This window comes from Poecilia reticulata, chromosome 1 (genome assembly GCF_904066995.2).
Source record: "Poecilia reticulata chromosome 1, P_reticulata-male-v2, whole genome shotgun sequence".
NCBI classification, from domain to species: domain Eukaryota; kingdom Metazoa; phylum Chordata; class Actinopteri; order Cyprinodontiformes; family Poeciliidae; genus Poecilia; species Poecilia reticulata.
In genome coordinates this window covers 14,909,939-14,927,525 of record NC_088830.1, presented here as the reverse complement: position 1 = coordinate 14,927,525, position 17,587 = coordinate 14,909,939, and the positions used below count along the sequence as shown (strand labels likewise).

The window sequence follows — 17,587 nt, the reverse complement described above, 5'->3', positions numbered from 1 at the left end:
TTAAAGCTCAGAAAAGCTTCAGTTTCTACAGCAATGAAGGAAATAACATTATCTCTTTCATTTTTAGGAACTTTCTAATAGTCCTGTTCCTCCTGTGTTCAGTTGACAAGTAGACAGCAAATATAGCCAGTATTAAAACACATATCACATGTATAAAAACTAGCATTAACTTAATCTGTTAAGGACTTTGTCTCTTAAAACAAATGCTTTTTTAAGGCTCTGATGGAAGCTGTTTAGTAACTAGTCAGAAACCAAAGAAGAAAGATGCAAAAAAAAATAAGCAGTGCTGAATTTGAACATGATTGTCAGTGATTAATGAATAGACCAAATCCTTACTAAGAATGTTGGGGCATTTCTGCTTTGTGCTTCGAGGATCTCATCCTTTTTAGATGTAATGTAATCTCCAGCCGGCTCAGGTTGCCAAGGATCTTTTGGACACGTCAAAAATAATTCTGTAGCATGTGTCACAACTCAGACGTGTGCATCACTGAGCTCAACTCAAGTTGATCAGGTCATTATTAGGCAGGAAAAAAGAAAAGGGAAAAAGAACATGGTGACTTCACAGCAAGCAGTAACTTTGTCCTCAGCACTCTGTATGCTTTTATGTCTTTCATTCCATGGCAAACCTTTTAGTAATGGGCATCCATCATAAATCATAGATGGACGTTTTATATGACAATCCTTCATATTTTACAAAACATCATTAATTTCTTCACCTTTGAACAAACATAGTGTTTTCAGATGCAGCAACACAAATGATAAGTTAATTAAGGATCAGCTTGACGGCAACTTTATGTACTCAGTGAGGAGCAATTTCAAATCCTTAAAAGTTCTAACTAAAGCTTTAAACTGAAGCCCACAGAAAAGTAGAACTAAGATTAAATTTAGCCTTTTGTTTAAATTAGTGAGGAGTCTGGCAGTCACAATTTGATTTAAGTGAAGTCTTTAGAGATTGGTTTTGCTTTAGTACCAGTAAATGCAGTCTGAGTAGTCTACACACACACACACGAGTGCATGAATTTGAACTCCAAGATCTTAAGGGACAGAAAAAGCAACATCTTAGAGATTCCTGATAAAGCCATGATGAATACGTCGAATCCCCATGTAATGAACTAGTTCTTAGACTAAATTGCTTACTGTTTATAGTAATATTTTTTCTTGGAAGGCGGCTTTTGAATAAAAAAACCAGACACGCAAAAAAGCATTAAGTAACACGCTTTTTTTGCATTTGGATGGTAATTGCACCCAAATATAGTATATATTCTAAAAGTAGCACCAGATAAAGTCACAGATAGTCTACCAAGTCCATAAAGAAACTTATTTAAACACAGACACACATCTATTGCACATCAACACACATCAGGAGATTGTGTTTTACCGGGGCATTGCATCTGAGCCATTCGATTTTCTATAGGGATTGGCTCTTCACCCCTCATCGTCTCTCAAATCACTCTGGATGCATTGTTGTTGATGTGCTAACACAGACACAAAGCATTAAACTGTCAAGCGTTTGAAATCCTTAGAGACATGGAACTATTCTCAACGTTCTTCCTGCTGGGTTTAGAGAAATAATGAGCCATGGAGCAAACAGGACGACTGTGTTGCGTCCAAGATCCTCCATTTCTCAAGGCTCCTACAGACTCGTACCACATGTTCCTACCAGCGGAGTTATTGTGAGACTGATCTTAGGTTTGAAGAGACTGATCTTAAGCTGCACAAAGAAAAGTACTCTCGTGACAGCAGTGACTTTCTTCCTATACATACAAGCAGAAACAGGATGTCACCCTCTCAGGTCCTTCACAGAATAAACCTCAAACACCACCGAGCCTGAGGATTTATGATGCGTGGTGCCCGTCTAAACTCCTCTAAGCTGTGCAGACAGATGACTTTCTGTTAAGTAATTTTAGATTTTCACAGTTCAGCACTCCAGAGGTTTCAATTTTACATGCAGCCTGACAGACAGGATCAAAGCCTTAACACATAAATGGTAAATGGACTGAATCTATATGGCGGCTTTTCAAGTCATACTGACCACTCAGATTGCTTCACTTTAGAGATTCGCTCACAAGCGCACACACTCATGACATGTCGACTGGTAGGAAAACGTAGGGTTAAATACCTTGGCTGGGCGAAGGAGGAAACTGGAATCAAACCCACAACTTTTGGATTGCAAAACGACACCTCTAACATTGTCACATCTTTTTAAATCCTTATTCCTTGTTGCCATTTTTCAACTACATATATTGGGGTTTTTATGTCATAGATTTGGGTTTTGATCACAAATAATTAGATCATCTTGGTGCATGTGTTGGGAGGTGTCTCATAAAACACTTGTGGCTTTATATATAAGTTTTTCAAGGCCTAATTATGCTGTTTATTCACTCATGTCCTCTAACAAACCTCTGAGGCCTTCACAGAACAGCTGGATTTGTACTCGGATTAAATTACTCATTGCTGAGTTTTGAAATTAATTGGTTGCACTAAAGTACTGTTTAATTATAGTAAAGGGGGCAAGATATAAAAGCCAAACTTACAAAATGTTGAAAGTAATCTATCAGTTTCCTTCTACTTTGCAACAACTTTGCTTTGGTCTGAAAATCCTGATTCCTGATTAACTGCATCAAGGTATGACCAACTGTAGAAAAACTGTGTATAGGTGTATAATGCTGACAGGCACCATATGCAGAGGAAAAACAGTTTTGCAGCAATTAATATATGTGAGAAAGTGATTCATACACGATCTTATTGTTGGACATATGGCTTCAAAAATCTCCTCTTACGCAAACTGCAGAACTGTACATTTAAGCATTGGTCTTGTTTTAAAAATGTTTCCCCCATATTCATATTTGCTCAAGTTTATCATGACCTAATTTTCTAATGGAAATTCTAAAATCTTGTAATTTTAATCTCTTCTCTTGCAGGCTTACTTTATTATTACAATGAAGCCAAAATTTTACCCAGGATTAATCCTCAAAGCATAAAGAACATCAGCTTCAACCCGCGCCTGCATCAGAAATATTGTCATTAATGTTTGTGATTTGTGGTCCTCTCCGTAAGCGGCTTAATGTTTAATGCTATCTCTGTTATACAGCAAAAACTCATGTCTCTCTTTTCCATTCTCCCCCCAACCAAGGTGAGACTCTTACTGATAATGAATCGGGTTTAGTTGGATAAAACACGAACAGATTGGTTTGCCAGATTAGCTTGACTTTTCAGTAGAGTATCACAAGATATATATCACATTATATATATTTTTTGCATAATCAAAAACCATTTTAATGCTATTGTGTAATTTTATTTTCACAGCATCTGTGATTAGTCTGTTGATATGGAAGATTGTAAGGGATAAATTCCAAATAACTTGGATTGGACAAAAAATATGTATATAGAATCTCTTTTAGTGACTTTTTCCAGAAACACAAATGGAGTTCCTTTTGCGCAATATATATCCAGGAACTTTATAAGTAACAAAGTGGTTGCAAAAATCTCAAAACATTTAAACGAATTATATGATTGTCCATCTAATATTGCTGTCAACAGTCCTCTGAAATATTTAAATGTGTTTGTATTAAATCTACAAGAATAGTTTTCCGTAAGGCAAGCATATGCTTGATTTCCTCCGATTATCCCTTGGGACAGTAACATTCTCACACGGGCCAGATAAAACCACAGCGTATCCCAGAGGCACAGCTGTTTCACAAATGGATAAATGCTCTCTGTGTTTGTTTATCATATTTGCAGCTTTGTATAAATGCTACAGAAGTCTAAAAAATATTTTCTTAGGGAGAAATTTGACATCATAAAGAGATTTAAACATCAAGGATGCAAATCATGATCAGGGTCTGTTGGTATTCTTGGAAGCTCATTGGATATTTGTTCAGAACTTCAGTCTGTATCTGAAAGGAGATGGAAGTTCAATGTCACACTGGACGTTATCACACCACAAATGTGTTTGTTCTAAACAGGGTCTTGGAGAGCTTTACAGGGTTCACCAAGAGAACATCACACTTCAGGTAAAACATATTGAACTGTGGGAGTTCCCTTACTGCTTAGAGGATGCTAAAAATCCTTTTGGTGGATTTTTTTTTTACAATTATCCATACTGGTTGCCCATTGTCCATTGTGAAATTGAAGAATGCACAAAAAACCTGTAAGAACATTTCAAATGCTGGCATTGTGTCCAGGCGACAACCTCATGCCAACACTGGCTAGCAACACTCAAAGAAATAGTGTAAGGCTTGTGGCGTACAGCCGGCTATTCCAAAAACACATTTGACTTTTATGCCAGTGTTTTCCTGACTTAAAAATCAGGGAAACACTGGCTTTTCTCTGCATGCTCTTCCTTACAGGGATGTCATGGTTTGCTCTGTGGTATAAAAGACCATGAGCCTGGCCAGTAACTGATGCGAGAGTTCAATCCTCCTCATGGGCTCGACACATGGGAGGTGACGTCTCTCCCTCCTCCATATATTCTCTATTGAGCTTGCGGTATGGAGCGATTGTTGCTTGCAAATATGTGCATATGCAGGCTAGTGACACGACACAAAAGAGTTTAAAAATATTCAACTTTCAGTGGACAGTACTCCAATAGCCTTGACAGTCACTAAATCACAATCCTATGTGGTGGTGTGTTAATTTTCTTATGAAAACTCTGCAGAAACTCTGTTGATATTATGCCTTATAAGTCAAAACCTTTGAGAAACGCTTTCAAAACTTGTGTTCTTTATGATGTAAAATTAAGGTCATTCTGAAGCCAAAAGACTGGCTATTTTTTTTATTTTTTGTAATTTTTTCAGGATGTTTACTCATGTGGGTAAAAAAAACACAACACATGGAAACTTCAAAATCACAGGAGACAGTGGTTCAGGGAATCAAGGTGATTGTTGAACCTGTAAGTGAGCTGAACAGAGTTACAAACGTGGCTATCAGATGAATCTCACAATGACAAAATGCAAGGGACAAAAAATGGATAAAAGGTGCAAACAAACCCATAAAATGAAGCTGATTTAAAATAAAACGTGTAATAAAACAGGATAACAGGAAAACCCAAGAGATGACAATGTTTACACAATAAATCAAGACAGTCAAAAGCAACCGATAATATGAAAAGCATAAAGCATGACGTGAGTTAAAAAAAAAAAAGCATGCAGGAGATGAGAAAAGAGACACAAACAGACATTACCTGTTGTAGAGGAGGATATCTGGAACCCAAACCAGATTGGAGGGAAAGCGGAGATTCTGAACCCCGGGGTAGTTCTCTGGGTTCCAGGACAGATAAATATCCGTCCAATGCTGTAGAATAAGAAAGCAGATCAATGAATTTGCTTCACAATTAGGATGCAAAAGTAAAAAAACCCCACAAAACAAAAACATTAGGTTTCTATTGATGCTGTTCACATAGACACATTTAACAGAAACAACACCTCTCTATCTTCAGCTCTGGTCATTATTAAAATGTTGATTCGTGAGCAGATGCACCACCTCTGCTTAATCCTATTTTATGATAAATGCTGACGCAGAGAGGTATTGAAAGATCAAAATCCCTCAAAAACCTCTCCTTTTAAATGTGATTCACCTGAGGCCATCAAAAGTCAAACATTTCCCTATTACACAGGCTATTAGTTGTTGGCTGTTACACTTTGTCTCCAGCTCAGATAATGAACGTTGCCACTGAAAGTCTGCCAAGCCGACATTTGGCACCGCTCCCCGGAATCCCATCTGAGGTTGGCTCAATTCAGCAAAGAGTGAAGTGAGTCCAGCTTCACAGCATTTTAAAAGCACACACTGCTGCTTTTTTAAAAAAAATCATTATTATTTATGACAAGTAACAAGTTAATCTGTCATCTGTAGTTATATGAATGTTGTGTGCTTTAGCCTTTAAGCGCGTTTTGCTTTAACGTTCTTGTATAAGAGTCGGGCAGATGGATGTAGGCACATGTTAAACCGTTAGGGCCTCTTCTCCGTGGAATAACCAAAGTCCTACATTTAAAGTGGCCACTGTATATGATGCACATCTGCTTAGTTCACATTATATTCGTGCGTAATCGTGCATGCATGCAGAGAGTATTCTTCCCCTACATTTAGTAAGATTTTGCCTCGTATTAGTTGGAAAATGTCTTTCCTACTAATAAAAACCATGTTCTTTTCTGAAACATTTCATTCGTGTCTGCTGACATATGTCTCCACTGAGGAGGCTAATGACTTAATTATACCACACTTGCCATCACTAAACCTTGACATGTTTGATGTTTCTTTTCATGTTCCTTGGCTGTGAAAGCACAACAAAGCAGTTAACCTTCAGCTCTTTGGTCAGGGAGGCGGATATCATCCGTAATGCCAGGCAGCATCTGTCTAAGAATAGTTTTGCAGTTATGTAACAGGAATATTAGTATCAAGCATCACTAATTCGAGACAGCCATAGTTAAAATAGTGTGATAATTGCTCTGCAAATCTATGATTACTATCAAGTTGTTTTAAAGCACAAGACACAAACGGAACAAATTGGAAATCCAGCGGAAACAGCGGCTGAAGCTGTGAAAATAATTTGATATGTGGCACTGATTGCTTCTTGTCTTTTGGGTGATGTGAGCGTCTTCCTGATGTTCGTCTCTTAGGAGTGATTTCACTGTTCAGCCTCTTCAACACAAACCAGCAGAAAACAGATTCTGGGAACCTATCTGGGTGCAGAAATATGTATTTTTGTTCGCGGTGTCTCTGTTCACCGTCAGAAAATGCATGAGTGGAATTTGATTGGTGGTGCACAGCAGTGCAACCAAAATACTTTTGTCTGGCGCAGACGTGTCCTTCAGGTTGACAGGTATCCATCCATATCACTTGTATCTTCTCACATGTTGTCACTCTATAAATACAAACCTAAGTATATTTCATTGGGACTTTTTGTGATGGACCACTCCCAAAGTAGCAGTAGAAATGATTCATGTTTTCTCTTCTTTTTTTAAGTAAAACATTTTACCCAATCCCCTTTTCAAAATAGCAGTCTATGAACATCAAAGGTCAGATGTCACCAAAGACTATCAATATATATTTACATCCAGACCATTATAATACGCATACACAACTTGTATTCATAATTGTGTCTGTATGTTTAGGATTGTTGTCATGCTTTAAGGTACACCTCAGTCCTAGACTCAGATCTTTTGCAGCCTCTAACAGGTTTTGTTTTAGCGTTGCCTTGGATCTTGCTGAAGAAAAAGGGATGCCTGGTCTATGGTGTTATTATCACTGTCAATGGTTTTTTGGCTTCTTCTTTGATTAACTTTCTCCTTCTTCTTCAACCTGTTACTTAAAGTAGGACACCATGTACTGGTAAGTTTGCAGTTGTGCCATACTCTTTTCATTCCCCCTGACACAGAATTTATTAGTTCTCCGTAAGGCGTTCATATCTGTTTATAACCTAATCTTGCTCTAAATTAAATTTTCTACTTTTTTTGGAAGTCTGTAGTGCAGTTTATTCCTTAACATTCGCTTAAAAAAAAACCTGAGGCTTTCAGAAAACATCTTTTTATTTTCTAATCAGAATACTTCTGCTTGCACTGGATTTTATTAGGGGTAAAAAAGGTAAAACAGACTGAATACAAATGCACAATATCCATCCATCCATTTTCTTTCACCCTTGTCCCTCAGTGGGGTCGGGAGGGTTCAAATGCACAATATATTTGTCAGATTTTTATTTGTAAAAAAAAAAACTAAACTATGTATCATTTTTCATTCACTTGTCAATTAAGCATAACTTTTTATTTGCCATTAAAACGCAACACATTATTATTATAATAATTCCATAATTCTTTTGCAGTGCATGATATGCAACGTATCTGCAATTATCTTTATCATTTGTGAGAGGAGGAGAGAAAAGCAGAGCACAGATATGAACAAAAGCTAATCAGATTACAAATTTTCACCTCAAGAAATGTAATTTATTCTCTGTCGATCATACATGTTTCATAAAAATCCTAATATAATCCAAGACGCAGTTAAGTTAAACACGCTCCTTTTCCGACTATCTGACTGATTGTCTCTGGCTGCATAATCCAATCCTCAAGTCTCCTCGCAGTCCTGCTGCATCTGCAAAGACCCCATAAGCTACTGCACCAAAGTAGATGATGTATTAAAGAGGTGGCTTATTGAATAATTGATACATTCATAACCTGTAAGGCAGTCAGCAGCCAACTCAACCTTGACTGTATCATCTCTAATGGGTTGTTCTGACTGGATCTGCTGTAATAATAAAGAGAAGGATGTAAGGACGTTCCACATGCCTGGTTCCACCAACGCAACACTTTTCCTTACTACTACACAAGGTAGTAAATATTTCTTTCAGCATATTTTTAGTTATTTTATTTTAAAATAAAATCCACAGTAGCTAAGATCCTCCATGCAGAAGTGGAACCCAATGTCCCATGTGTAAGACGTTAGGTTAAATATTTTTTAAAGGGACAGGCTTTTTTTTTTTTTTTTTAAGTGATTACTAACTGCACATGGGAATGTCATGAGCTCCAGATGTAAAAAGGAGAATGAAACGAGATGGAAACATAAAACTGAGGCTATAAGTAACAGGTTCATCAAAATTTCTATGCAGCAAATTAAAAAATTGTTTTCTTATGATGCGTGCTAATGTTGCTGTGATATTCAGATTGTAGAGTCAGAATCAAACGTGAAAAGACCCTAAGAGCGCTATACTTAAAATTATATAGATTCTCTTTAATCTTTAATCCCTATATTGGATGTTTTCCCTTTTTTTATTTTAATACTGAAGAAACTGTGGTTTGTTTAGTAACTGCCAGCCTACAAATTGCCCAGAAAGACTATACTGAAGGAGTTTTTTTTACTGAAGAAAAGCAGATAGTGTCAAAAGAGAGCTGCAGATGTATCAAGCAGTTCCGTCGGCCATCATATCTGAGGACTTTGCCGCATGCTGGTGGAACCATCAAAAGACTTATCCCTTGCTGTCAGATCTTGCGTTTTCATATTTATGTGTTCAGGCTTCGTCTACACCCAGCGCACGCATGTTCTCTACTGCAGGAGACAATATCTATCTAGAATGCTTGAGCATACTGCCTAAGAGGGCAGATATGATAATTTTTCTACACAAGAATTGTTTATGATTCTATTCCATGCTTGCTGCTAACCTGGACTGGATTTTACAAGTTGTTCTTTTTATTTATTTGTTTTATTTTTTTTTTTACATCAGATTAGCCCATTAGTGGGATCTAAATTAATCCAGCTAGTTTTGATCAGCATGACTTTGGAAAATTTGTCAAATTATTTTCTGTGTAAAGCAAACTTAACTCTGCTATGCTTCTACCTGCCAAATAGGTTTTTTTTCTTTATTATTCAATGAGAATCAGACCATCTTTATCACATCAATACCCATTAACTAGGTGGTAACTTGGTGCCCAAACTTATCAGCATTCAGCCCACAAAATCAGTGGGGCACACAACAAAGTCAGTTAAACGGAAATATGACAGGATAAACAGCTTTATTTTACTTTTACCTTCTTGTTCTGTTGTATCTAATGTCAACATTTTTATTTTGCTTTCGAATTGATTTCTGAAAAGAATCTCAAGACGTTTGTTCATTCTGGGTACAGAGGTCAAGAACTGGTGGGATTGGTAAGACTGAAGTTTGCCCATTAGCTTTCAACTACAAGTGCAATAAAAAAAAAACCAAATACTGATTTTTAGTCCAGATTCAGCTGAAGGTGAAGTGTGGACTGCTGACCCCCCCAAATCAACTATGAAATATTTGTGAAGCTGTGAATATGAAGTTTCCCAATTGCTGTTCCTGTACCGCTCTAGACTGCAGATTAGTTTGAACGACTTGGCGTTACAGCAACTGCTTTGTTCTCCACCGACTCTGCCTGCTGTGTTGTTTATCTGCACTTTTACTTTTATTTTAAAAGTAACAGATGATTATTTACCCTGACACAGCCCGTGCTACCTTGATTGTTGGACCACCTACAGTTTCAGCAAAGGATGAAACGCCTGAAACAATAAGGCGCATAAACCTACGAAGCAGCTCCGCATCACATCAGCTGCCAGTGATGCAGAGCTGCTTTTCCTGATCCCTTCATCCTCTAAAACACAAACAAACGTCTCGGTTGAATGAAAACAATTTTAAATCTAATCCCGCCAAGGGCATAAATAGTTTTGAACTAAAATGTAAATGAACATAAAATTATCACACTGATCACACACTATTTACTGAGCAAAGAGACATACCAGTTGCAGCCACGCGTTTGTGATCAACACTTGGTTCTTTTCATCCTAGAGGGGAACGAGAGAAGACAGAGAGGACTGTCAGCTGGAAGTAGAACCGGCTGTAAACAGATAGTAAATGAAAATATGCTACGGGCCGGGGAGAGAGAAAACAACAACAATAAAATAAAAACTCTGCAAGGTTGGTAAACACGATTCGTGAGATCATGAGAATAACTGGCTGTGAAGTTAAAGCTGCATCCCAGATGAGTCAGAGCTGATGTGTTCTCTGAATGACAATGATGCACTCCAGCTTGTTTAATGCAATGCCATGCGTACGCCCATTTGAGCAATGCAGCAGCTGGAGTAAAATTACACATTATGAAACGACCAAAGGAAAGCATTTTATACACAGGTGGCTTACAGAAGGTTCAGCGAGCGAGTGCAGATTTCTGAACTTTTTTGTCATGAAAGCAGAAAGTCCCAGACCACTAAAGCTAATGGTCTGGGAAGACTGGAGGTAAGATCCAGGAAGCTGGATTAAGACGAGAACAGAAATAAGTCATCCTGGTGCCGCTTGAAAAATATTAAAGAGCAAAAACACTTAAAAGTTACTAAAAGTGATTGGAGTGCATGTTATCTGTTTAATGTCTAGTAGGTCACAGCTGCACTGTATGCGATTTGTTCACACAATATTTTACCCATGATGAAAAAACAGTCTAATGCAGCCGGCTCAACCCGCTTGTTTTATTTGACTGCGATAAAAATCTTACAAACAAAAACTGCTCAACGGTTTTCTTCCTTATCCCTTCCCTTTCATCTTGTTTCGTAGCTTTTTTTGCCCTCTTTGGAAATATAAAAATTGGTACACTGTGAAACACTCAGACAGCGAGGTTTGCTTAGATATAGAAAGAAAGATCCCACTGGGATATGGAAGTTTTTCTGCGCCTGTCTTTATGTTTTATGTTTATATATGTAAATATCTCAAATGTAATCAAATGTAGTATGTTATTTGGATCAAATGGTGAATTAAATGCTCAAATGTTCAACATGTAGGTAAACTGTTTAACAAAATTCAACTTGACTTATATTTGGAGTTAAACTTCTGCTGACATTGCGTAGTGACAAATCTGTGTGCGTCTGTCTGGGTTTTTGTTATCATTTTTGGTGTTGGACTCCATCTGTTGGCCGTAACCTGACCCAGTTTTACGGTTACAGAGTACGATGGGAGCAGATGGAGAAATCAGAGACCCCATCCCACACAAACAAACCCACAAGAACAGCGAGATTTACATTATTCACTGCTGTCCACAAAGCATTCATTCATTTGCTTTTTCCGGCTTATCTATTATGTATGGTGCCATCAAACCGCATAGCTAATAACAAGGAATACATCTTTCTGTTTTCTATACGTGCTTAATATTGAACACGTGGAAAATATGTAAAACATGGTTTGTGACAAGTGCTACTACAAAATAACAATCTATGATAGTAAAATGAGGCAAAGTAGCTACATAATATGATAAATGAAAGGGGAAACCTTCATCTCACTTAATTAGTTTTTGTTTCCAGTTTGTATTTTTACAGCGCTGTAACAATTAGCTAAAATGTTGCTTAAGAAGTTGTGAGCTGACATTAATAGTGCATTAGGGAGTCTACATTGCAAGTTGGCATATGCTACTTTCTATTATACGGCGTGCATAAAAAGATGTCTTAAGACAAGGCTGGGTCAAGGATGTGACGGTGTGTCAGCTTGTTTTTTTTTTTCCTTTGGTCTGTCTAAGTGGTGGGTCTAAGCAGCAGGAGGTTGTGTGTTGTCCTGTGAGATGGACGGTATGGAGAACAGGGGGAAAAACATAATGAAGAGCAGCTGATAGAATAAAACATAAGGGATGTCAGAGCAGCTACCTAAGATACAGATATGTCTTTGTCAGAGCTGCAAGCTTGACATGAAAAAGATTGGGCAATGTGATTCCTTTTATATTTAATGGTGCTCAAGGAAATGGAATGTAGGACACAGGAAATGAAAGGTACGGTGTTTTTATGGAAGCACCTAAAAACTGTGAAAATCAAGACGAAGAAAAATTTATACCTCGTCTTGGTTTTAAGAAGAGGGTAAAACCAAAGCTCTACTACCTCATTAGGCTGTATGAGACTCATTAGTGTCCAATATTTCATTTTTGCTAAAGCTGTGGCATTTTTAATCAGTGGAGGAAATAAAAACGTGATATAAACATGATAGATGTTAACTTTTTTTCCATTCCAAAAAATGTCCATCATGACAGATGAAACATTGTTTTCATTATTAATTCTAACACTGGAGAAACTCCAAAGAAATAAGTTCTTTTACAAGTGCAAAATCTTCTAATTTTGCACTTGTAAATAAAATGAAACGTCTTTTCTCACCACACACAGGTGGAACTAAAAGTGCTTGGAGGAAAACACAACTTGTTGTTTCAAAGACTAACTTTCTCTTCTGATAATCAATTTTATAATAAATTCAGAGATTAATGAGGTGTGTGCATTGACATTGCTTTCGGGCACAAATGCATGCAAAATGCCATGGAAATGTGCAAGAGTACAGTCAGCCTGGGTTGGAATGAGTTTCACAGAGCAATTGATTGCTTCTCAGCTTTAAACATGCTGGTTTAAAAAATATTTTTTGCATTTACCTAAAATGTAAATTGTATTTAACAAAAACTCACCACGTCAATAATCTGCAGCAAGGTCAGGCCAAGTTCCACAAGAATAGGAGCAGAGTCGTTTTGGACTGGTCTCTCCAGACGGTTGTAGTTTAGCATCAGTTCATGGTACAGCTTCCTCTGGTACACTCCGCCGTGACAAGCTGGATGGGACAGATGGACAGTTACTGCAGGACATCTGGCAGGGAACCAATTTAGAAAAGAGAACTATTAGAAGGCAAAGTGGTTTTATAGTGCAAAACAAGAAGCAAGAGTAAAAACACCAACACAAATCTCATTTGGCAATCGTCCTTACTTGTCATGTTTTATTCATTCAAACAAAGACTAAAGATGTCTGCCGTTTTGGAAACCCTTTTCTTTACAAAGAAGGCTGATCATAACTAGCAGCACAAATGAAAAGAATATAAACCCAAATAGAGTAGAAGTGAAAACCATGGAGAGTTGGATAACAACTGTGAAAAGAGACAAAAATAAACGTCAACGTTCATGTCTAGTTATCCACATCATTTATAAAAACGTAAACTTTATCAATTTACTGTATGTAATCCAATCTGCCTGCTTGTTTGTATTTCTGACATTGTTTCTGCAAAACTAACCCTCAAAAGAAGAACGAATTAAGTCAAAGTAAGCATATTGTAATGAGCCCATTATAAACTCACTAAACTTTAATTTGCTGGCTGTAGTTTGACTGAATCTCCCTTGTATTAATCAGATCTCGAAAGAGTGTTTTTCACAAAACAAACAACCCGTGCATCTGTATCAGGAAGGATGCACTGTATATTCCTTTCGCAAAGCAAATTCAGTTATTTACGAATGAGCATAAATTCTCTTTGGCACCATGTTACTTAAATTGCTTGCATATTAACAAAAGACTGTTTAAAAACCTCAAAGTAACCATAAAATATTTAATGAAATAATGGAATCTGGATGCCACAAAACAAACTTATACACTTAGAAACTGTACAATATCGCTGCAGGTCACACAAAATAGTTTTTAACTTTTCACATAATTTGGTCCAAATATTTGAAGCATCATGGATTTTCACACAGAGATTGAAAGAAAAGGAAACTTTCTCTAGTGTCCAGCAAGTGACATTTAGTTGTCATTGCGTTAGATTAAACCATGGCAAACGATAGTTTGCTGGATTAATTTAAATTTATGGAGGCCAGGTTGCTTTTCTCGTCTTCATTGTGATTGGCCCTCTTACATCAACATTACCACATCCATGCTAGGATGTGCAGGTAGTGAGAGACATGCATTAGTCTCCCACTATTTGTGCATAAACCTGTTGGTGAACAACAGTGACAGATCTGCTGCATCCTAACTGCACAAAGCAGTGTTACTTTATAACCATCAATACTCCTGGCAAACCGTTTACATTGCTGCTGTTATTTGCAGGGATGTAAACCCTGCTGTTTGAACATTTTGTTCACATCTTCTAAGTAGTTTGTTGTCATTTTTGCACATATCTTTTCATTCAAATGTGCTATTTTCAATAACAGCTGTTAATTTGCCCTTAATGTACAGTCCCTTATTTTTTAAGTTAACTTTTGTGTGAAAAACACACTGCCTTTGAAAAAACAAAAAAGACCTTCCAGCAAGAAAAGAATAGAAGGAAAAAAATCCCATAAAATTGAAATACGACCACAATCCACTTCAGGACTGTCATCAGGAGAACATTCATTTATCTTCTTAAATTTTTCAGCCCTCAGACTCACATTTTAGCTGCAAATGAAAAGGTCTCAGCTCTCGTCTTCCCACTGACCCCTATCCAAATTAGCTCTTGTCCCAACATATTTTACCAATTACCAAGTGACAACCAATATATCTGTGTGGCCACAAAACTGTGTGGCTGGCTTATCAGCTAATGAAGCAAAAGTAAAGAAAGATGCCTCGCCGCGCATTCGTGTGCGAAGGTTTTGGCAAGTGTCAGATTGGGTATCCCTAAATCTGGGTTTGAAAGGAAATCTGCATAATAGGAGAGCATGTAAGCCAACCGAATTATGGAGAAGCACTGGAGTGGAGTGAACCAAGAAAAGACATTCTGAGTAGCAGACAGTCCTGTCAGAATGCAGTGGCAAAACAAATACACACATCTAATTGGCAGGCAACATATACTGTACAGTCTTCAAGTGGAATAATTATTCTATTCTGTACTTTTGTTTTCCTTGATTATCAAATTAAGGGAAATTGGTTTTGTATTTTTTTCTTATGAACTGGGTTGCTGCTACGACAGAGTGATAGGTGTCGAGGCTCATTTTACAAATTACACCAAATAATTAGTGCAGGTTTTGGAAAAAAGTCTAAATTGTGCACATTATTTCATTTCTAAAAAAAAAAACCCAAAACCATCAAAAACATTTGTATTAGAAATATTAAACAGGGGCAGACATGCTCCTCAAAAAGCAAATAAGTGTTTCCTATGCACCCTCTGATAATTTTATGTAGCAAGAATCCTTTTGAATTCAATGGGAATTTTAGTCATGCCTTTCACTTAATACTGACCTGCAAAGGTTTAATGCTTGTTTTCAGGACACATTGCTTGCAGCGCTGGGCATGATGTTCAGATTAAGAGCGACTGCGAGATCTCATTGTTCGTTATTCAACCACAATAGCTGTGCATCATTAACGCCGGTAGCAATCATCTGGAAGCAAGCTGCTTCTAAATCCCACCATTTAACTCTTCCTTTTTTAAAATGAGGCTTAAGACGGCACATCCACTTCACACATCCAGTTTCCTGACGACAACTAGGAAGGTTTCCATGGGGCTGCTAAGGAAGATGTGTCGGATTTATTTTGCATTTAAAAATATTTCAAAATAGTAGAATTTTGACAGAAATCTAAAATGCATTCCTCACAATGAACACTTGGCTTGTCTGATGCCTACATGTTAAAAGCAGAACTTTGAGATGTTGTAGGACAACGGCAGGTTTGCATAAAAGAAGTCTCTCTTCAGTGCAGCTATACTGCAAGTAAAACAAAGAAATAGTTAGAGTCTTTCGCTCTTCATGGTACATCCTGCCTTCAAAATAATTATTTACACTCTTGGCATCCCTGCTGTTCCCATTCTGCTTGTCACAGTGACAATCACAGTTGTTTTCCTTCTTACCTTTTCTTCTTTTCACATAGCCTTAATACACTGTCAGTGTTTGTTTCTAAAGAAAAAAAACACAGCAATCTAGTGTGTCACATCTAAAAACCCTGCTGTAGCTTTTAGAAACTGGAAAGCAATTTTAACAAACAGTAACGAGGAATAGTACTAAAACTCCATGTGTAAACTGTGGGTTCCCTGTTTTTTAGCTTCACTGATTTTTTTATTTCTCTTTTTCACTACTACAGTCAATAAATGAGCTTTTAAAACCAGATTTAGACTGGATGCTTTATGAGAGAGAGAAACTACGCTAAAGTATGCATTTTTAAGGAAGTAGCTGTCATCTGAATTTCTTGTCACAAGTGCCAGATGACGGGGAGCATATCTGATGTATCACTATGTTACCACCAGACACGTTCATGATGCAACAAATCCATCTGTACTGAAACCTATGTTTTGGTCTGGGCCAAAATTTACATGCTAGATCATCATCAAATAGCCAGAGCATGTCTTTGTATGTTTTTGAAACATTTCATAATTTCACATGTGACAGTTGTTCATCGCTGCAATGAACACAAACATGTCAAAGTTGACTTTTAAAATGCAAGAACCACTTTTTGGCTGATTCTAAACGAGCTTGCTTTGTAGATTTTGCTATAGCAACCTCATGCCACGCAGACATGACATGTTTTCATGACCTTGGAGTTACATACTCAAGTTGTTAGGATTCGGGTTAGTGTGGGTACTCTTTCCTATAGAGGATCTTCGGGGCAGAGTTCTGACGGGCTGACGCACCGGCAGCGGATTCCGAGTGATTGACTGGTGGACCTTTAAGAAGCAGTGGAGCCGTCACTCATCGCTCGATGGTCCCACTTGTTGGTCAGGGTCTAATCAGAAATCATGTTGAGGATGTTCTGTTAAATGACTTCAAGTAACATTTTGGTCTTCCCTCAGAAACCGAGGTACCGAAGGAATCAAGCCAAGAACCAGGTCTGGACTACAAACGCGTTTCCTGCCAAGACCGGACATCCCCGCCTGCCGCTCTCCTCCCCTCTCCATCACTGATCAAGAACGCTCCCGGATCCTAGCCTTTTCCCTCCGTGCTGCCACCCTCCGAAGAAACAAACCTGAGCTGACCGGCCTACCCATCCTCTGGAATATAATCAGACTGTACCGTTTTGAAATGCATTAAACTTTCACTGAACAGTGTTCTCTGGTGTTGTGTGAACTTGCATGTGGGTCAGGAAACTGAAATCCAACATGACAGAACCATCGAGCCAACTCGACCCAGCAGGTTCTCACACAAGACCCGCTCTAAGCGCAGCTGAACTCCTAGCCCGTCACGACGCCATGCTTCGTACTCTATTGGATCAGCAGAATTTCCAGGGGCAGATAATGGATCAATTGAGAACGTCAGTCTCGGAATTGACAGATAGACTGGAACGAAATCCTCAGCCTCCTAATACAGCCGGCGCAGCAGCAGCAGCCGCTGCCGCTGCCGCCGCTCCTCCACCCGGCCCGGGACCTCCAATGCAGCCAACTCCTGTTGGGACGCACCGAGGTCGTGAGATCCCGCTT

At 38.1% G+C, this 17,587-nt stretch overlaps 1 protein-coding gene and 1 long non-coding RNA gene across 3 annotated transcripts in view; one reads left to right on the top strand and one right to left on the bottom strand.

Annotated features, from left to right (window-relative positions):
- LOC103464217 (neuronal acetylcholine receptor subunit alpha-7-like) overlaps positions 1-17,587 on the bottom strand; it is a 42,678-nt gene that overhangs the window by 16,185 nt on the left and 8,906 nt on the right. For both annotated transcript variants that reach the window (XM_081607028.1, XM_008408177.3), the window contains exons 2-4: positions 12,921-13,060; positions 10,240-10,284; positions 5,183-5,292 (exon numbers count right to left, since the gene is read on the bottom strand). In XM_081607028.1, coding sequence (XP_081463154.1) covers positions 5,183-5,292; positions 10,240-10,284; positions 12,921-13,060 — 295 coding nt within the window. The remainder of the gene's footprint in view (positions 1-5,182; positions 5,293-10,239; positions 10,285-12,920; positions 13,061-17,587) is intronic.
- LOC145551670 (uncharacterized) lies at positions 13,847-17,218 on the top strand. The gene is made up of 2 exons (XR_014087562.1): positions 13,847-16,888; positions 16,964-17,218. It is a non-coding gene; the product is annotated as an uncharacterized LOC145551670 (long non-coding RNA).